We start from the raw sequence: 21783 nt of genomic DNA on the forward strand, positions 1-21783 counted from the left end.
TAACATGTTTACGTCGGTCGCCCTACTGTGACGTCACATTTCGCCAGAATTCTTTGCGGCTGTCCCCCAGAGCGAAAATGGCGTCGAAGGCACCAGGTAACAAACTATTCGCTCTACATCGTTTTTGTGGAATGCCGCTTAAAATAACGCCCCGTAAATGTATTCATCAATGCGTTTGCAGTCTGTTGTCATTATATTTGCTTTGTGCTGCAGTCTGTTGTGTGTTTTTTGCTCGTTTGAAGCTCTCACTTCAGTGTCCTCTAGCCTCAGTGTCCCTTAGCTTAACTAGCTAAGAGGCTAAAGCAATGTACAGAGCTTAGCACTCCGACTAGTGAAGCTTTTTCTTCAGCACGGGGAAGAAAAGTGTCATATTTGGATCAGTAGATTATGTCTAGGAAATCTGAAACGACAGGGTTCTTGTCTAAAAGTCCAAAGTGCTTGCTGTGTCTTAGTCTCCTACTACTGTGTCCTACTCATACAGTTGACTTGTCTAAGGCAAGTCATGTCTCCCACCACCATCAATCAAGTACATCTTGATTTCTAACAACATTATTTCAGCTTTCTTTCCTTCATCTTGTAGCTGCAGGTAGGCTTGCTTTGGGCCTCAGGAAATGGTACTACAATGCAGCCGGGTTCAACAAGCTTGGTGAGTTTTGTAACTTGGCCAAACTAACACCTATTCCATTCCATTGATATTAGTTTATGTATTACAACGAAGGAAAGGACTCAGCAGACAAATTTTAGTCACAAGTCAAGTATATTAAAGAGTTAAGCTGCATATGCAAATCCTAAACTACACTAACAATCACCACACCAAGAATCCCACAGTTTACAATAAAGCAATATTTCCCCCCAATGTATAGTCTTTGGTTTGCTTTATCCTATAAATTTCTTTTTTGCATAGGCTTTGTAAAGCAATGAAGCATCCATGGCCACCAAGTGTAGAATAAAAAACGTACTTGTACTCACGACAGCCAGAAAGAGTTTCAGTATCGAACTTTGCAGTCGAACGTTGTGGATGTTTAGCGAATGATGTAAATAAACTTCTTTTTTCCACCTTTCTCAGCTGTTCAAGCTAGTATTAAATCCACCATGCTCTGAACACAAGTTGTACAAGCTCCTAAAGTACATAAATGTTCAATTCAGTGCTCAGGTCACTTTGTAACTTGTCTTGTTATTGTGTGTCTTTCAGGACTGCTGCGAGATGACACTATCTACGAAGACCCAGATGTGAAGGAGGCTATTCGCCGGCTTCCAGAGCCAGTCTACAATGACCGAATGTTCCGCATTAAAAGGGCTCTTGATCTCTCCTTGAAGCATCAGATTCTTCCCAAGAACCAGTGGACACAATTTGAGGAGGTAAGAAGTAGAACTTTGCAACTGAGAAATCGAAGGGATGTTATCTTCGATATAATATCAGGGAGTTTTTCTTGTCACTTTTTAAAAGTGGAATTTGCACATTTAAAATTTGTATCTGCAGTTTATACATTTCTGTAAAGCTGCTTTGTAAAAGTGTCCATTGTTAAACACTTTTTGAATAAAATTGATTTGAGTTCATATTAAGTTGTCAAACAAAAAAGCTTGTAACCTTTAAAAATGATGTAACCTATTCACTAACCTATTGCATCTTTTAGACGTCCCACATATTGATTGATTAACAAATTGTAGTAGAAGGAACAATATTAATATTCGTAAACTGAAAATTGCTGCTTGTTTGTTTGCTCTGTAGGATGTCCCATACCTTCAGCCCTACTTGAAGGAGGTTATCCGTGAAAGAACGGAAAGGGAGGAGTGGCAGAAGAAATAGAATAAAGGGGAAGGTTTGAGGCAGTGGCTGATCTCTTGTATTTAAGATAAAGTTTATCCGGTATGACGTCCATGTACTTATTAAATTTCATTTCTGTCAAGTTTGTTTTCAAGCCTCTTTTTTTTTTAAAGGTAAAAGTTAGTTCTTTTAAACATCTATTTGCGGGTCTTGATACACCTGACATTTGCTTATCCAAAAACAGTTGGATGTCATATAAAATGTCCTAATTATCATTTTATCACAGATTTCCTCAATTAGGATAAATTAATAAAACGACTACTTAAAGGTCATTTTGTTTATATAGTACTGAATACTTTAAAAATCACAGATTAGACATAATTTGAAAATTTCATGTGGTCTCCATCCACTGCATAGAGTTTTAGCTGGTATTGGAAAGGTGTAATTAATTTGTCATATTCAAATTCATAATTGCAAGAAATATTTTTTTTTTTTTTTTTTTTTGTTTTTTTTTTTTTTTTTTTTTAACCATTTCCTACAACAATACAGGAAGACACTTTCTGGTTTTACAGCTAAAGCAGCAGCAGTTGTCAGACCACACATGAGAACACGAATGAGAAGGCAAAATAAATTCATTTTATTTCTTATAGGACTCAAGTTATTATGTAAGAATGGAACAGTCATCAAACAAAACATAACAAAAAAGAAAATAAGGAAATAATCCCTGTTCAAAACTTTGCATACCTTTTAGTCCTTAATATTGTGTATTGCCCCCTTCAGCATCATTGATGGCATGCAGTCTTTTGTAATAATTGTGCATGAGGCCCTTAATTCTCTCAGGTGGTATAGCTGTCAAAATGCTTCCAATTCCTGCTAATTTTTTGGTTGTCTTGCACATCGGAGTTCTTCCCAAAGTGGCTCAATGATATTGAGGTCAGGAGACTGTGATGGTTACTCCAGAACATTCACCTTTTTCTGCGATACCCATTCGACCTTGCCTTCGAGTCGACCTTGCCTTGTGTTGGGATCATGTCATGTTGAAACATCCAAGTGTGTCCCATGTGCAACTTTTGTGCTGTAGAATGCAAATTGTCTGCCAGTCTTATAACATGCTGCATTCATCCTGCCATCAACTTTTACTCGTGTGTGTGTTAGTGTGAGCTGAGAATTTTCCACGGACACTACATTTACAATGAGTCACATGTGGAAACTTCCCTTTAATAGCCATTTAAACCGCATATTTTGCCATTTAAACCTGTGTTTCTAATGTGGCCAAACATTCTTTTTTTTTTCTTTTTCTTTATTTATTTGAAAGGGACAAAGCACATTAATCAACATTTTTTGCTTACACTCAAAATGTAAATGTGCCAGAATTAGCTGAAGAGCTATTTTTCATCTGCAGTCCCTTGGTAGGTCAACACAGTATCATAGTACAAAAATTAATGAATTAATTAATGAAAAACACAAAACAAATTAAAACACTAGGTAGATAATAATAAATACACGCAGTGGTGGGGGTGCAAGCCCATGTAAAATTTTAAAAACGAGACTGGCATCTTGATAATGTAAGAAATTGTTAAAATTGAATAAATTGTATTTAGTAATAATATTACAGTGGTGATGACTTGATCTAATATTTTTAAGGTTTGCTTATAAAGGGTCTCAATTGGTTTTAGAATTGTCATAATTGCTTGGGACCAGCTTGTGAAACAGTATAATATGTGAGAAAAAATCATGGCATGCATAAATAATTTGGCTGCCTCTATTGTTATATAGAGGCCTCCTGGCTTAATGTGTCTAAAGTTGGCCATATTATATCTGATATTAGCCACTTTTTTTACATGCTTTTTAAAAGTTAAATTAGAGTCCAAAATAATACAAAGGTATTTAAAATTGGACACTTCCATGATTTTTTTCTCCTTCTATAAAAACATCTGCCTGCAGTACATTTGTGGACCTCTTAAAAAAGAACATACAGACTGTTTTGTTAATGTTAGCCAGACAGAAACATACACCAATGCTTTGGTTAGTTCAGTTGCTGCCTGTTGTTTGGTCTTAGTATGCAAATAACATATACAAATAGTATGCATACATTTGTATATTATGCATAGTATAGTATATTGTATAGTATAGTATGCATACATTGTATATTGTATATTAACAGATTGACAAACTGAAGGCTTGTATTAATATACAGGCTAAACAAAATAGGGCCCAATACTGACCCCTGGGGTACACCAATATTACAGTCCAGGTATGAAGAATAAGAATTACCAATATGTATGCACTGTTTCCTGTTAGTTAAATATGACTCCATCCATTTCATAGCCTCATCTGAGAAATTATAAGAAGATAATTTTGATAATAGTGTCTGGTGGTTCACAGTGTCGAAAGCCTTCTTAAGGTCCAAAAACACTGCACCAACTAAACCACCCTCATCTAATTTTGACTTGATATTTTCAAGGAGGAAACAGTTTGCTGTCTCTGTATAGTGGTTTCTGCGGAATCCAAATTGCATTGGGTGTAAAGGTGTGTGGCCCAAGTTTAGATAGTTTTTTAACTGTTCAGCTACCCATTTTTCTGTCACCTTGGATACTACTGATAAAATACTAATGGGTCTATAATTTGACACCATTGTTTTATCACCAGACTTATAAATCGGAGATACAACTGCTATTTTCCAAAAGCTTGGAAAAATACTTTGCCTAACTGATAGATCGGTCAGATGTACAATTGGGCAAGCAAGTGTGTCCTTGTGTAATTTTAAAAATGTGGTATCAAAACCATATGAATCCCTATCTTTTGAATCTTTTAACGAGGTTATAATTTTTATGACCTCTGATTCAGATATTTCCTTTATTTTAAAAATTAGTTTAGTTTTATCAATACTAATTCAGTATACTAATACTAATTAGATAACACATGTATCATATACAGGCTACAGTTTCTGTTGGGATACTTTGAACCAGCTCCCTGACTTGCTATCATATCAGTATCTTGGGTCAGGATTCCATTCACTTTGAGTTCAGGTAAAATTATCCTTTGTTCTTTATTCCTACCAGTTAATTTATTAAGATTTCTCCAAGTAAGTTTTCCATCTCCATGAGCTTCATTGGTAGTTGTGATAAAAAATTCAGCCTTAAACTTTCTTAAATTCCTTAATACCTTATTTTGGAGAGTTGTGAAGGTAAGCCGGTCACTACTATGTCCTGATTTTAAAGCCCTCTTTAAAGCAGAGTCTCTCTCTTTCATTTGTTGCCAGAGTCTATCATTTAGCCATGGTAAGGTGATCTTCTTTCCATGATTACATTTCACCTTTCTTATGAAGGCTGCTCAGTGATAGTTGAAAAAAAAGTTCTGCAGCTAATCTCAGTATCTCTGCTGGTTAGGAGGTCAGACCAGTCAATTTGATTTATAGCTTTTTCCAAGTTGATTATTTCATTTTTAGGAATTTTCTCATAAAATTGTTTTCTTGAAGTTGGATATACTAATTGTTTTCTGTTTAGTTTCCTTACTATCAGTGTGCTATTATGATCGGACAGACCAGTCAACAGATTATGTGATTTAATTACTCTCTCGGGTCCGTTTGTAATTATCAGGTCAATTTGTGTCTGGGAGGAGTTGGTTATTCTTGTTGGACCTTGTATCAATTGAGAAAGATTGAATTTATTTGTTATCTCTAATTTTTTTCCTCTCTGTTTCTTTTGTCCCGTTCTATATTAAAATCACCCATTAAAAACAACTCATTTTTATCATCACATTGCTTAAGGATATTATGGAGATGCTCATAAAATATATTATTGGTTGATGGTGGTCAGTATAAACAAATTACAATAAAAGACATTTGATTCAAAGATATACGTATAAACTTTTGATCAGGGTTGTTTAGGTAATTTCAGTTATCATTAGGTTTTAAAAAGGAGTCAAACCAGTATGTGATAATGAAGACAATCATTTGCATTATCAGTCATATTTTCCAAATAAATGGGAATGTTTAACAATTTCTTTCAGGGTATGCAAACTTATATATTTAGCGAAATACTATGTGAAAAACTATATATTTAGAAATTTACTTTTTCCTAATTCTCCTTAAGTGTTTTGTTCCTCCTTCTTGCACTGTAGTCTTTTCCCATATTTTGAATAGGACAATAAACCTCTGTTTTGTGATCTTACTCATTTAGGCTATTTTCTCTCCGTTCAGTCACGTTCGCCACAGTGTGTATAAAGTTCCCTATGACCGTGTTAAAAGAGCGCACCATAGAAACCCCTAGCTCGTTGCTTGTCTCACGGATATCGGGATCATAGACACCGTGCAGCGGTGTGCATACTTCAACATGTCCTTTTCCAGCTTGTTCCAGAATGGCCACCAGTTCGCTTCTGGCTTGATGGAACTTCTCTCTATCATAGCTCAGCAGTGTGGAATCGTCCAGTGGGTAGGTTACATTATCAGAGTAGCAGTCACGAGGTACTGGCAGCTCTATATACCTAGCAGAGATGTGTATATATATTAGATTAAACAAACCAATCTACATCTACTTCAACATGTTTAAAAGTCTGAGAATCCTTACCTCAGAGCTGGATAGCCTTGTGCCAGCATGTTAAAGAGTTGGTGCAGGGCTACGATGCTCAGTGGGTTCCCCAGAATCTTAAGCTCTTGTATGGCATTGCATGGTCTCAGCGCATGAATGAGGAGTTCCAGGTTCTCATCTGACATGCCACACTCCTCCAAACACAGGCTCTTGAGAGTAGCAGAGCAGTGATGGAGCAGTTTGCGGAAGGTGTTGGGGAACAGATCAGCCACCACGTGGCCGCTAAGATCCAGTTTTACTAGGAACTCACTGTGCAGGCTGTTCGCCAGGTAAGCCATGTCCACAGTGCTGAGGCAACAGTTAGCCAGCTCTATACACTGCAGTGGAGTGTTCAAAGGACTAGGGACAATACAGATAGGTCACTTGGATAACATTACAACACAATAACAAGTCTGAAATAACTGGTCAAGAATTTGTATGGGTGCAGTTTATAAGAATAGAATGATAAGGCAGTTATATTATTCAACCTCCCCAGAGCATGACCTTCACGAATAGTTTGTTACTTTAACACTTATTAGATAAGCTTAATCTACATTTTACTGCAGTCACATTTTGCAAACCTCTAGATAGATTTAATTATTCCGTGTTGATTCTTCCCTCTGTATTGTTTAGTCCATTATTATGAGAGATTTTACTCAGATCCCAGAGTCATCATTTAGTTTCAGCATGGAGCGGCTGTCTGCATTCTAATTAACAGGCAAAGCAAATAACTCTTGTTCTGCATAATGATTGTGCCTTTATTACAACTTTTATTATCTATGATATAATATCTGGATTAACCTTTTATAACCTGTATTGAATAGTTTAAGGGGAGAGTGGGGAAATTATATGTTTAATGTTTGAATTTACTGAAAGCTGTCACATTTTGGTCAAAAGATCAAATGGTAAATTAAAATGCTCTTAAGATCACAAGCATTCTACATGACTCAAATTACAGTAGGCATAGTATGAAAAAATGGCTATGGAAACGTTTATCCTTGGTCTAAATTTTCATATTCTCTGATACAAAAATTTGTACACCAGAGAAAACCTTACAGGATTAAACTCGGGAGCCGGGAGGTGTGAGGCAGTGATAATTTAAACATTATATTCTCACCTGAGCAGTCGTCTCAGTTGTCCTGTTAGGGTCGAGAAGCCCATGTAGAGCTCTCTCAACTCGCTCATCTTGCTCATCAGCTCTCCCAGCACTGTGAGTAGGTCCTCGTTACCCTGAGTCAGTCTGCGCACATCCAGTGCCTGTGCTGGTAATGTGAGCGAGCGCAGGTGAGGAAAATGAAGCTGTGACAGCATCACCTCCAGATGTGGAGCCTCCAGATGAACATTATGCACAACCTCCAACTTGTACAAGCCTTCAGTGTTGACCAGGTGCAGTAAATAGAAGAGGTTCTTCAGAGGAAGTGAGTCCACACGCAAACCCACACAGCGCAGCTTTAATGGGCAGTGGCTGAGCAAGAGAAGAGCCTGAATCACCATTTCATAGCTTCGTCCTGTTACGAAGGCGTTGAGCCGGACATCCACCTCCACCTTCCAGGCTGATGCTGTTGCCAGATCTCCCTGCATGGCCACCATCGTCTCGTAGCACATGCGTGTGAGCAGTTCTGTGCGAGCCCAGCGGCCCAGCGAGCTTCTGCATGGACAGGTCTGGTGCTCGATATCCTGCAGCCCGGTCAGATCCACCACCCTCAGAACTTTGGTGTATGTAGTTGTTTCATTAAGAACGTAGTCCTTCAGACCCATCATCAGGGCTTTGAGACAGAGGCTGCAAGTGCGCGAAGTGAGATCTGTCTGGCAGTCTGGAGTTTTTTCCAATAACCTCCGCAGATTAAGCTCAGCGAGAGGCCACGTCTTGACCAGGTTATGGAGCACATCTGCTTCTTCCAGCAGGTAGCTGGCCTTAAACAGCATTGGGTATAGATTATAAGACAAGCAACCGAGATTCCTTATAGCACATGGGCCACTTCGAACAAAACCCTCTGCTGCTAAGAATTTTAAGCTTTTCATGCTGTTTTTGTTGAACTCTCTCTTTGTCGTTCCAGCATGGGTACAAGCATGAGATGTGTCGAGTTGTGTGTGATTGTGTCAGGCTGTGAGAGTGAGGAGGTGGTACTTGAGAGAAATGTATTTTTAGCAGCAGCTGTCTCATGGCCTCAGGCACAACATGACTCAGAGGCAATAGTTCTATTTGAAACTGTGACCTGCACTGCAGGAGCTTTTCTACAGGATGGTAAACAAACAACAATTCTGATTCTCTTTGACTAAATTATTTGATATTTCCTTATTACTATGTAAGTTTAATGTAATGCAAGATTAACAATGAAGCAAAGAATAATGCTGCCAGTAATTACGTATCAATATTCAAGAAATTTGATGAAGTTTTAAACAACGCAGAAAAACCACCCATAGTATCAGTTTTTGTCATGACTCAGATTTCTCACTCAATCATAGCACTGGGTTTGATAAAAAACATTTCTGATGTATTCTTACCTATAAATTTCTGTAACCTTAAAAAATGGATCATTTAATTCATTCTAGTTGACATTAAGCATTAAACATACATAGAACTAACATCAGAATCTATGAAGCTGTGCCTTTCCACACTGCAGATTGGATTTTCATAAATCATAGACCTCTGAGCATTCAGTTATTTTCAACATCACCTGCAGTTTAAGTAGTAATTTGTCTATAGAAATTGTCTTTATAATTGTGAACAGACTGATACAGTTTCGTTATTTTGATCATGATTATTTTCATATTGCTCCAAAAAGGGTTACTAACAAGTAATCTTACTATAAATTACAACTGAGGTAATAACTTTTTTTCTATTTCTGCCATTATTTAAAATAAAAGCTATTTAATATAAAATATTTTTACATATAGTCCGTAAGACAAAATAATAACTGAATTTACAAGATGCAGTTTAAAAGTTTACATGCTCTTGATTCTTCTTTGTTTTTACCTGGCTGATGAACTTCTTTTTTATGTTTTAGGTGTTCCGTTTTCCTTATTTGTCTCTTGAGCATTTACAACAGTCTAAAAGGTACACAATTCGTTCACAATTTTTGGTGTAAATGATTATTTATCATTATTTATTTATTTATTTATCAATGTCCCATGTATTTATAAGTGTTTGCACCTTTTGTTAAAAGGTGACAGTTCTCGGTATAAAAAGTTGGATCTCAACATCATATAGTCACTGTTGGAAAAGAATTAAATATGTAGATGATGCAGGAAAAGCAAAGAATGTGAAGTAGCTAGAAGGGGTGTTAATCACAGAAAAAGCTGAAATTAAAAACATGTTTCTAAGTTCCGGGCCAAAGCAGATTATCATTTATTCAACATTTAAATCAAAACAATTCCATGATTACAGAAATGTGAATTCGAACAGCCAGTAGAATAGTTTTTCCTCAAAAAAGAAATTAATGTTATTTTTTTTTTTCAACAACAATACTTTAAAGTAAAATGAGAAAATTTGCAAATCATTACATTTGGATTTTAGAAAACTGCCAATTTTGTTTTTTAAAAACAACCAAAAATTGGTTTATTTAATTTTCTCTCTCATGCCATTTTGGCCGAGTCAGATGCTTGGCATCATTTTTTGCTTGCTAGTTTGTTTATGTTTGGGGCTAGGCAACTTCATTGCCTTGAGTTTGACATGTCTGTCTTACATGTTCTCAAATGTTTTATTGTATTAAAAATAATCAATTTTAATAAGTTATTTTACTTAACAGAACAACACTATATGGAATAAGTACACACAATGTTTATGGCCACCTGACCATCACACCCATATGTGGTTCTTGTACGAATTTACAAACTTGGAAGCACAAAATGCTATAACAGTACAGTTTTCAACTGTTCCTAAGTAAGCTTTATGATGGCATTTAAATGTTTACATTTTTCCCAACATTTTATTACAAAAATTAGATAACACATGTATCATATACAGGCTACAGGCAACAATATCAATAACAAAGTGTGACTGTAATACTGTGGTATTTTCAACAGTTTCCATATAGACAAGCAGAATGGAAATTTACTAGTAAATATGCCTAAACAAAAAGCTGTACTGTAACAGGACATAATTATCACAGAAGATAAATACTTTTGAATAGTTGCCATTTCTGTAACACTTGCAACAGATGACAACAGACAAGCATGACAATGGATGAAATGGGTGAAAAACCGTTTAAAATAAATGGCACAATCTCAATATATTATTTAATCTATTATATATCACAGTTATGAACTATCAGTCTCATTTCAGCTTTGTCTACATGACAAATTGAAGCTGCCCTTTCTTTACATGTTAAGAACATTCATGCTCTTTGAGCACCAGGGCAATCTGAACTTTCTCTCTTTTTAAACCCCTACGAAAACATGGGCATTAAGAATAGGCATGTTTCCACACTAGAAACACAATTTTTTCAGTATGTAGTCAATTAATGTTATTATTTTGGTGTTCAAGCACTTGTTACCTTATATAAAGGTGAAATTAGTGGTACAAGGAAAACATACCATTATATATCAGGTGACATTCTATATGAAACATGCAAAATGTGTGAAACTAATCCATTCACAAATATAAATTAGAAATTAGCTGACAAAATATTATTAATTAAGGGAAGAGGCTGAAACCACCTTAAAAATAAATGAGCATCAGCTTTAATATAAATGCTAAAATCCATAAACTATACTTTTGCTCTGCACTTGCAGCATGATTCTACATTAAACCAAAAATCCAAAACCTCATAAAAAACTCATCTACTTTAATAAACAGAAAGGTAGATGTAACAGGTCATTTACAATAAAAAAAACAAAAGAAAGATAAAAATATCTGCCAGTGTCAATTGACTGTTGTGGTGTAGATTATATGATGTGAAATCTGGGACCAGGAGTGGCAATGATGTCACTGTAAGGCTCAGCCTGTGTCAGCTCCACCGCTTGCTGCTTTTTCAGCACTAGGAAACTGTAGAACTTGGCTGCTGCCTGCTTCCTGTTGTTGTTCTTGCAAAGGTCTAGCAGACTGATTGATTCTGCTCCTGTTTTGGCGAGCACCCTCTATACAGACAGAGCACGAGGGATTGTTATGAGGGATACTTATATTGAAATGAAGAAAAATAAACTAGTTGTGAAAATATGCCCTTGCAAGTTAAACCACTTGACCTAACTCACTAGACTCTGATTAATTAGAAGGAATAAGGAGACATCAAAAGCACTGGGTAAATAAGACAAATTGTGTTTGTTGATTCCCTTTCATTCTCATGGCCATTTTAACCATGTCTAAATTTTGATCCAATTAGTCTGAATTGAAATAAAGTAAAATCGAAATGTAATCCATGACTCCTACAGAATTTCATTAGGTCATAATTACGTTTCATTAGGTAACGTTTCTTGTTTAACGAATTAAATTATCCAACAGCGTCATCGTCTGGTTTGATCTGGTATCACACCCAAAGGCTGCATGGACAAACTAAATAAAATGGAAAATAATTTTATAGGAACAAAGTGCAAGTTTTTATCCTGAAGTATTATGATATGTAAAAGCTTTAGTTAATCATAATAACCACTGATGGATACAGAATCCTCCTCCTCAACAAAAGTACTACAACCGTTAGCCATCTCACTTTGGAGTGACTTTCTGTTCACTTGAGATTTAGGAGTACATCCCTTATGCTGGTTTTGTGTGGATTACAGTGTTCTGTAGAATCTGCTTTGGCTTCATACCTGCATATCATATTTCTCAGATAAATTAATATACTAAACTAGCACTGTTTTGCTAACTTCCATATTTTCTTTTAGGAAACAATGATTAACTAGATTTGTAAAGTTCATTGCGACAAACTTTGATGTTGGCTTTGACGTTGCAAGTATTCACAAAGGCCGGTACTTTTTGGAGGAGAGTGGACATAAGGGTCAGTGTTACTTTTGAAAGCAAGTAGACAGAAAGCTCAGGTGCCAAAACATTTGGAGGAAAGTGGACAAATTGAAGCTGCCCAATCTTTACATGTTCAGAACATTCATTTGAGCACCAGGGCAATCTTTACTTTCTCTGAACTTTTTCTCTCTCTTGTGATGTTTACCGAGCATGTGATGTCATCCGAATACTCTTGAGGAAGTTCTCCTCATTGTGAGTATTTTGATGTGTCACAAGTCCATGTTGTGCTAATTTTAATTTTCACATGACATCGCGTGACGTGACATCACGTGACGTCATCAGAATACCCGTAAGGAAGTTCCCCTCATTATTCTGAGTGTCTGAGTGATATGTCCATGTTGTAAAAGGTTTTTTGATTTTGCATATTTTTGGGTCGGGGCTGCGGGACAACCGAAAGGCCAGTCGGTACACCAATTTAAAACTACTTGTTCAGAGAAAAGGAGCTGGCTGAGTTCCAAAGGAGCCCCAAAGTTTATAATGGGAGTCTATGGGAAAAAAGGCCACTTGAGACCCAGTACCGGAAGTACCGGAACTCGGATCGCTTAGAAAAGTAATAGCAACAAACTTCAGAACAGACGTATCCACAATGTATTCACAATGTGAATTAGTGCAGTGTTATACATCATGTACATACATCATAGATCTGTACTACAGAATACAACATAACATGACCTAACTTGATATTAATTTGTCTGCGAAAGTCCCCTGATTTTCAGGTAACGCCATAAAGCTTTGTGTTATCTGACAGACACAGAATCACAACATCCCCCTTGACAAACCCTAGCCGTACCTGCAGGCCATGTAGCATCTGCTGTGTCCTCTTATTCCATCTTCTCTCCTCCTGATCCAGGTCTCCACCTTGGCCCTCCTCTTCCTAATAGAAAGGGAAACAAATTCAATTTTGCAGAATAAAAAACTACCAGAACAATATATAATTATAATTCTAAAATAGCATTAATTAATTAATGAAGTTTCTCAGCATTACCCAATAACACTCACCTCTTCTTCTTCATCATCATCCTTTTTGTCTTTGTTCTTCTCTCCAAGTAGGTCAAACTCAGGGATGAGCTGGGAAATGTTAGCAGGTTCTTCTGGAGGGAGCTCGACTTGCTGCACGTTGAGCCGTGTGGACACAATAGAAGAACGATCATCCTCCAGCATCTATAAACAGACAGAGACACACACACACAAAACAATTTAGGGATCAACCTACACTGTTAGCCACTACTAACCATTAAACCCTGACTCATCCTGACTATAAGTAAAAATTTATTTTTACCAGTTCCCATCTGAAAATTAAATTAACTGAATCATAGATAACATTTACATTTAGCAGACACCCTTATACAGAGTGACTTACATTTTTAATTTCAATTTATACAACTAAGGGGCCCAGCCCAGCCAACACATTGGGCTCCTCGAGGATGGTCTGATCTGAAGTCACAAGCTTGGTGGACCTGGGATTCGAAGTCATGACCTTCCGATAAGTAGTCCAAATCTTTAACCACTGAGCTAGCTGGCAGCTAGACTGAACATTTGATCAGAACAAAATTAAAGTGTGATATTTTGTGAGTGATATTTAAAAGGCAGTTACAATGGATTCTGAAAGCAAGGACACTCACAGGCAGAGCAGGCTCTGTGTCTTGAACCTTGCGCTTCTGGCCTCGGTGGTTGGAGGGAGGAGGCATGACTGACTCATCCAGAGTGGTCCGACTGCCCTCCATGGCAGAGGCCTGCAACACATTGGGCTCCTCGAGGATGGTCTGATCTGAAGTCACACATGCACAAAGTCAAATACAATGAAGATAAATTTTAAAGATTAATTGCATTTGCTTTTTTGTAGCCAAATGCAAGGTGGCTGATGCAAGTCTGTCAGATGAACATAGAGGACACTGGTGAGTATGTGATCAGTGCTGCTCACAATGCTGCTGCTTCATCACATGCACACATTATACATCAAGTATATTTAAGTAAAGTATATTCCCACCCTTCTCTAGCTACAGCTACCAAGTGGAAGGAGAAATTTAGTATTGACGACACATTTAAAGGGTAATAATTATAAAATATAATAATACAGTATATATATATATCTTATAAAAAGAAAAATATTGTGGTGTGATATTTTGGACCTGATCTTAGCCCTAAATTCTCAGCTTCATCCTTAATATAATCACTCTTCTGTGTCTGAAATACAATTGGTTTTTACCTATTATGTCTCTTTGTGACAGAGACTCCTCTCTTGGCACCTCTGGGTTCTCCAGGTCTTTGAGAAACTCATCCAGACTGTCAGCCTCTCCACCCTTCCTTCTCTTCCTTAGCTCCTCTGGCACAAGTGGAGTCAGGCACCGTGTGAACATCTAGAGCAATAAAACACAGGTAATTCAGATTCAACATTAAAGGTTGCTACAGAAAAGACAATTTACTGAAAATTTACCACAAATGCCATAAGAGGATCTCAGTAAATTGTGTTTTCTGTAGCATGTAAAACACAGATATGAATGTGAATCTGTGCTATTATTTGTGCTATTAATTTTGTAGGATCGACTGCGTTGAAAATAAATGAGAAGGGCTAAGACACTACATTTCCATATAGGACAAATTAATGGACCTGTAGACCCTGTAAGAGAAACTTTCCCATTTTTATTATAAATGAATTAGCTTTAACAACCCTAGTGGTTTTCACTTTGTCCTCCTGACCTTAAGGAGCCTGCTATTCCACAGTGGCTGAGCAGGCAGGGAGAAGAGTTTCTCCACCCCTCCTGTCTCCTTCCACATCATCAGCTTCTTAGTAGGAGGAGCCAGGTCCAGAGTGGTGACAATGTCTGAGTAATCACTCAGCTGAGCCCGGATGGTCTTACTGTCCAGTTCCTTCACACTGTCCACAATCAGCTTCCTTTTCCTCTTAGCTTTGGTCTCCTTGACTGTTAAATAAATAAATGAACCATGTTAGTGTCAGAAATGTAAGAATTATTTTTCACTGGAGTAATGAAAAGGTGAAATATTCACAATTACTAACGAGCACTCACTCAGACAGACAGGGCTGATAACATGTTGATTTTTTTTAAATCATAATAATCACACAGACATATAAAAACCTGTTTTCACTGTTTGATAAAATAGTGTGTCAGTACTTTTACAGTATTTTCCGCACTATGAGGTGCACTTAAAGGCCTTTAATTTTCTCAAAAAACGACAGTGCGCCTTATAAATCCGGAGCGCCATATACAGTATATGGATCAAGGCGCTCTGTCAAAATGTTTCAGTATGAAAAAACCAATAAAAACAATTTAATAATAATAAAATGTTTCAGTACGACTGGTAAACTACAAAGCCGCACCGCTTGCAGCATTACGACTACCGTAGTCAGTAAACACCGGTACTGTGCTTACTCACAGTCCCACACCTTTCAAGAGACACGCTTACGACGCAGAGTGTATCAGACTGTTTCTTTTACTACGTGTTTACTGAATTAGGGAAAAGTTCCCCTCCACGTTTGGGAGAAGAGTGAGCAAGGCCGAGAGATATTGTTAATATGCACATCAACGATTGAACAAAGTTACCATGGGAGTGAACGGAGTTGTCAGAGCAAAGTTTGACTTTATCTGACTGTTTTATTGACATGCAACAGATCTCCATCTAGTGGATGCATAACGCAAACCCAGTCAAACGTTTTACTGCAGTATCTTCTATTCTATGCGCCTCATAATCCGGTGCGCCCTATGAGTCACACACTTGGCTTTCATATGAAAACAGTTCTAAAATAGGCCATTCATTGAAGGTGCGCCTTATAATCCGGTGCGCTTTATAGTGCGGAAAATACGGTAATCTGTCATTTTGTTCAGAATGAACGATGCTTGTGAGCGACCCTTGCACATTTTGGGTTGGAAATTAGAATGAAGAATATGAAAGAAAAACATGTAAATACTGATTTTAAATCCTTTAAGGCCTGATTTGAACACCAATTTTTCTGTGTCAGATCACGTAACTAAGTAGCTGGTTGCACCTAAGTGTTGCTTAATGCTTGGAGTCTTGGTTTCAGAAATGATAATCTATAGTTTATCATTTCACCTGTGATGTCGATAGGCTCAAGAGCAAAGGTCTCTTCGTCATTGTGCACCAGTGTGGTCTGCTCTGTCTGGTCTGTCATTGTGGGAAGCTGCTCCACAGGCCCAGATTCTGGACTGTCTGGACCTCCTGCTGCTGTTCACACATCCACAAACAATCTCAGTTATTCCCTACACCAGAACACCTTAACCTCACAAATACATTTCATATCTCTTACGGGACAGGTTGTCAAAATCATCGTCATCATCTCCGCCATGATCCTGTGGCATCATGACACTTTCAGTAATGGCTGGTGGGTCATCAAAAATACCACCCCCATCCTCATTACTGAGGAGCTTGTCCACTGAAAGAACAAAAAGAAGCTGCATAACAGACCAATTACTATATAAGTAAATATTATATGATATAAATATTACATAAATATAATGACAGCGAACATTTTACCTAGCATGCCTCCCTCACTGCTCTCCATTGGGTTATCTCCAAAGTCATCTTTATACTGGTCATACTCCAGGTGGTTGGATTTATCTGTCATCTGACTGCTGGTAGACTCTGGTTCCAGAAGCAAGTTGGAGGCAGAAGCTCCATGGATGATGTCCACCTCAAATGCACTCTCCTCACGCATCATCTCTCGATCATCCATCCCAAAATCAGCTGAGGATTTAAAATTGCAGTCTCAGGGTTCAGGTTATTTTGAGCTGTATTGAAGAGGCTGAATATTGATGTGGCTGTGTGAGATGTATTTGTATATAAATTTTAACAACAGACTGCTTTAAATGTCATCTTTGACCCTATAAATATGTTGCTACCATAGAAAGGATACTTTATTAAAATGAGCAGATAGGTTCTGCCAATTTCCAGACACAATGTCAGCGACAATACTCTCATAGGTTCTGGCATTTAAGTACATATTGATTAATTCGTTTAAAGCATGCCAAGAAATCATTTCCCCACACCATCACAGCACCTCCACCAGCCTGGAATGTAGACATGCTGTTGGTGCCAAGTTCTTTGGTTTCTGGGACCCAAAGGCCTGTATTTGCATGATTTTATGCATTCTACCCTATGTGGAGCTGATGAGTGAGTAGGTGCACACGTACCTAATAAAGTGCTCAGTGAATGTTTATGTATAATTTGCCTTGCAAGCAACGCATCATTGTAGGCATCATTAATGTCTTCTTACAAGGTTTGCCCTCAAATATCTCTCCATTTTCACTAAGATTTATGTTAGCCTTACTTGGCTTCATTTGGGTGCTCTGAAAGTTCTTGCTTTGTCTTGTGATTAATTGGATTCTTTTTTCAGAACTGCCAACATTGCTAACAAGAAAACCCTACTGGGGAGAAAGAAAAAAGAATTAACACAAGAACCCTAGTGTAGTTTATACGTTAACTGCATAAATGAACCTGAACTGATTTAACCACAATTTGCAGAAATGTTTGTATTTATAAGCAAGCAAGTGAATGTTTGCTTTATACTGCAAATTTACTAGTTGCATAAGGTGCTACTCATGCTCATCACAAAGCTTGCTCACTCCTGTCATGTTGCTAAGGATGTTAATTTAAGATTTAAGGGTCCTCCTCTGTAATGGGACACTGACAAACATGTATTTAATGCTATTTTATGGGAAACTTGACCAGGACATGGATAGTTCTGACTTCTGATTCAGACTTGCTAAACAAGGCAGATAAGAAAATTAGACAGTCTTACCAAAGTCATTTTCTTGCAGTAAATTCAGGTTGCCCACCTCCTCGCGCATGGTGATTTCCTCCACACGAGACTGATTCAGGGTAAACTGCTGGGCAACATCTATATCACTGATCAAAACAGATCAAGTGCATAACTGTTACAATAGTAACAGTAATACAATAATATTTTATGTTAATATTTTTTATATAATAATACTTTACAATAATATTTTAAAACATTTATGGAATAAGTATGTTTAATTGTGTATAACAGAAATACAATATTAAAAAATACAAATACTGAGGTGTACTAGTACTTGTACTAGTGAACTGAAAACATGCTCACTCAAGGTCTGGAAGCGGTTGGTCAAAGTCATGGAACTCCTCAGGTAAAGTGATGGCATTATAGGCAGCTTCACGATTCTCCTCAGGCAGATCTACTACACCTATATAGGTGTAGACAGAGTCACATGTAAACAACCTGTATGCCAGAAAAGTGTGAGCATATGTTGCATTTTTAGTCAGATCTTTGGGTTATTTATTACAATAATTTACCTGGACGAAAAGCCATTTTGATCTTGATAAAAGCTTCATTGCAGTCAGCAAGCAAATACTTGGCTTTTCTGTGGTAGATCCTCACAACACCCAGGAGTAAGTGACCAGATGTGCGTAAGGCCATTTTCACCTAGCCCAAAAAAGTATTGCTCATATTATTAACTATGTATTGCATAGAATATATATATAATTTATAACAATATTTACACAAATTTAATTGATCTGCCTGATTTACTGCAAATAATTAACATAAGTTCTTGCTTTGTAATAATTGAATAAACTGTAATAATTTCAACATTACCTTTGGTGAGATGATGCTCTCCACGCTACTCTCCAGGTTGCACTCAAACACATGTGCCTTGGTCAGCTTCTTGTCCCAGTGGGCCGCCAGCCAGATTTTGGCCAGCGGCCCACGTTTGCTAAGGACAAAGTGAGCGTAAAACATTGTCCCAGCACCTTCTGGGACACCAAACCTGCAGGTAAAAATGTTGCCTTTTTAAATTTAACTATATCTGATGGGGTGATATGTTGTTTAGTTTAGACATGGTGCCACTTCACTGACAGCAGCTACCTTGATTTGCTAGTTCAACTTATAACTCCAATTGCCATAATATTGAACAAATTAACTATATTGCTGTGTTCTTTTCACTAACTCTGTCACAGAACTGTGCTTATTACATTTAAATATTTAATAGTTTCTTAATTTTATAAAAAGTAAACCTTAATACAAGAATTATAAAATGAATCTGAATTCATTCCAATTCTGAATTCATTCAGTTTTGTGAATTGACATAAAATTAGCCATAGACCATGGCAGCATATTAATGGTTATACATGTGACATGCATTCAAGTGAAGTGAAGTGAAGATATATGTGGGCACAAATCTTTTATTAGCATCTATTTAAACATTAAAACAATATTAGCGTTTGTGTGTTCGGAGATTTGACCATTCTTTACACATTACCTGCAGGTTTTTATTAAAATATATATTTATAGTATTTTATATATAAGTATTATATATAAATATTATATATATATATATATATATATATATATATATATATATATATATATATATAAATATATATATATAATGTGTGTGTGTGTAAGGTGTGTACTACGCACGCCTGTCTGTGTCACGCCTGTCTTACTTGTCAAGCTCAGCACGGTCAGACAGACACACTGGACAGACTGACACACTGAACACACTAGACAGACGGACACACTGGACAGACACGGACACACTGGACACATTGGACAGACACGGACACACTGGACAGACGGACACATTGGACAGACTGGGCAGACGGACACACTGCTGCGTATGATGATGATGACTGCAGCTAACATTCGTTGTCAGACTCGTCGGCTTTAGCGTGTTAGTAATGTTACATGTGCAGAAAACTCATAACACAATGTCGGTCTGCACACTAACTCCACAGATTTAGCCATTTAGTTTACACTGCAGATATATTTAGCTTCAGTTTAGACTGCAGAAAAGCGAGTGTTGTGTGTATTTGATGGAAACCATATTACTAATATTATACATGAGCATTAAAATACCGAACAGCGAATCTAGCGTTTCGGCCCGATAGCCGACTTCGACTGCTAGGTGTTAAAGGGAAAACAACGCAGATTTTTAGTTAGTTATAAAGCAAGTACCAGTGTGTAATTACTACATACTACATGCTGCCACGGCTGATTGTGATTACGCAACATTACTTACAAAGAAACGCTCCTATCGTAGCTTTCCTTATTTGGCCACCGTACCCAGGGTTTCCTCTCTCTCTCTCTCTCTCTCTCTCTCTCTCTCTCTCTCTCTCTCTCTCTCTCCTCCTCCTCCTCCTCCTATGGTAACGCTAGAGTTTCTCTAAAACAAACAAAATGGCGCCGCGCTCATCCCCCAAACGCCCCCTTTCATCGCGCGTGCACCATGTAAACAGTCTCCATTGCATCCTAAGTGGACAGAACATAGTACAGTTCAGGAATCAACCCTATCCCAGATTTATTGGTGGATTTATTGCAGAAATCAGCTGAAATTGATCTCAGTAGATCTCTGAAATTGATTTCAGTAGCATAACCTTTATTATAATTACATTGGATTTAGTTCACAGTTGATTTTGAGATTCAATTATTGGAGATATTGATATTGATGGTTTATATTCTTACCAATCAAAAATCTCCAATGCTGTCTTTAACAATATTTTCTTACCAAATCTACTGAAACAAAATGAACTTAAATTTCTAACACATAAAGCAGAAAGTTAAAGTTGAAAATGAGGTTTGAAGTGTTCGTGGTCTTTTTTTGTGTGTGTGTGTGTTTGCCAAGTAAGTAAACATTCAGGAACAGCTGGAGCAAATAAGCATAGAAAGTGATGTCACAGATCAACTTAGAACCCTGGACAACAAAATATGCATGTATTTTGAACTATTTGTATGACTATTTGTATGACCTACCTGCTTAAGAAAGTACTCAAATGCTAGTACTCGTAAGCTTGATTAATATAAACAAAAAATCAGTTTGGAAATGTTGCAATTCAGCTTTGAAGATGGTTATTTTGCAAATTAAGTTTTGGGTGGTTGTTTAGCAAATAAGTTAAGAAGATGGTGACAAATCAGTTTTGGTATGGTGCAGATCAATCCACCCTGGCTTTCACTGAAAACAGCAGGTAGATATGGCTTGCCTTGATTTGCTAGAATAACTTCTAATGTTATAATAATATCTAATGTTACTTTAGTATCATTTGCTGCTTTAATGCTATGTTCACCCTGCTGAGTGCTGTGGTGGAGAGACCAGCTCCAAGTCAGCTGTTCCTGGACCTAATGATGAACATATTTCACGAATTAGGTATTCCAGACATGACCCCTAAATCTGGGGTTCCTCCGTAAGAAGACGAAGTTAAAGTTTGGCTCTTGTTTAAAAATGACCTATGTTGTAATTTACAGCATAATGCTGCAATGAAAATAAATCATAACTTGAAAAAAGTAAAAAAAAAAATAAAAAAAAAGACTAGAAAAAAAAAAAGACTTTGGTAAGACTGTCTAAGTTTCTTATCTGCCTTGTTTAGCAAGTCTGAATCCAGAACTATCCATGTCCTGGTCAAGTTTCCCATAAAATAGCATTACATACATGTTTGTCAGTGTCCCATTACAGAGGAGGACCCTTAAATCTTAAATTAACATCCTT

The 21783-nt window shown here is 37.2% G+C and overlaps 3 protein-coding genes across 5 annotated transcripts; 1 reads left to right on the forward strand and 2 right to left on the reverse strand.

Annotated features, from left to right (window-relative positions):
• LOC113661377 (cytochrome b-c1 complex subunit 7) lies at positions 1-1907 on the forward strand. Its single transcript, XM_027175531.2, has 4 exons — positions 1-96; positions 581-646; positions 1193-1359; positions 1730-1907. The coding sequence occupies exons 1-4, from the start codon at positions 78-80 to the stop codon at positions 1805-1807; spliced, it is 330 nt and encodes a 109-aa protein (XP_027031332.1). The 5' UTR covers positions 1-77; the 3' UTR covers positions 1808-1907.
• Positions 1908-2450: 543 nt separating this feature from the next.
• Positions 2451-8425, reverse strand: lrrc14b (leucine rich repeat containing 14B). Its single transcript, XM_027175964.2, has 3 exons — positions 7451-8425; positions 6334-6693; positions 2451-6250 (listed from the first exon to the last, which is right to left on the reverse strand). The coding sequence occupies exons 1-3, from the start codon at positions 8353-8355 to the stop codon at positions 5935-5937; spliced, it is 1581 nt and encodes a 526-aa protein (XP_027031765.2). The 5' UTR covers positions 8356-8425; the 3' UTR covers positions 2451-5934.
• A 1233-nt stretch (positions 8426-9658) lies between these two features.
• On the reverse strand, positions 9659-20456 carry rad21b (RAD21 cohesin complex component b). 3 transcript variants are annotated; one of them, XM_047808053.1, is made up of 14 exons: positions 20323-20456; positions 18897-19068; positions 18596-18725; positions 18387-18486; positions 18063-18169; positions 16799-17008; positions 16572-16697; positions 16358-16486; positions 14987-15210; positions 14496-14646; positions 13912-14057; positions 13289-13450; positions 13080-13163; positions 9659-11412 (listed from the first exon to the last, which is right to left on the reverse strand). In XM_047808053.1, the coding sequence occupies exons 2-14, from the start codon at positions 19038-19040 to the stop codon at positions 11221-11223; spliced, it is 1905 nt and encodes a 634-aa protein (XP_047664009.1). In that variant the 5' UTR covers positions 19041-19068; positions 20323-20456; the 3' UTR covers positions 9659-11220. The 3 variants fall into 3 exon arrangements, with proteins under 3 accessions (XP_047664009.1, XP_027031317.2, XP_027031319.1); XM_027175516.2 differs by having other exon boundaries at positions 16358-16489; XM_027175518.2 differs by lacking the exons at positions 9659-11412; positions 13080-13163 and adding an exon at positions 13650-13817 and having other exon boundaries at positions 13313-13450; positions 16358-16489.
• Between the last annotated feature and the right edge of the window lie 1327 nt (positions 20457-21783).

Source organism: Tachysurus fulvidraco, chromosome 24, assembly GCF_022655615.1.
Source record: "Tachysurus fulvidraco isolate hzauxx_2018 chromosome 24, HZAU_PFXX_2.0, whole genome shotgun sequence".
NCBI lineage: Eukaryota > Metazoa > Chordata > Actinopteri > Siluriformes > Bagridae > Tachysurus > Tachysurus fulvidraco.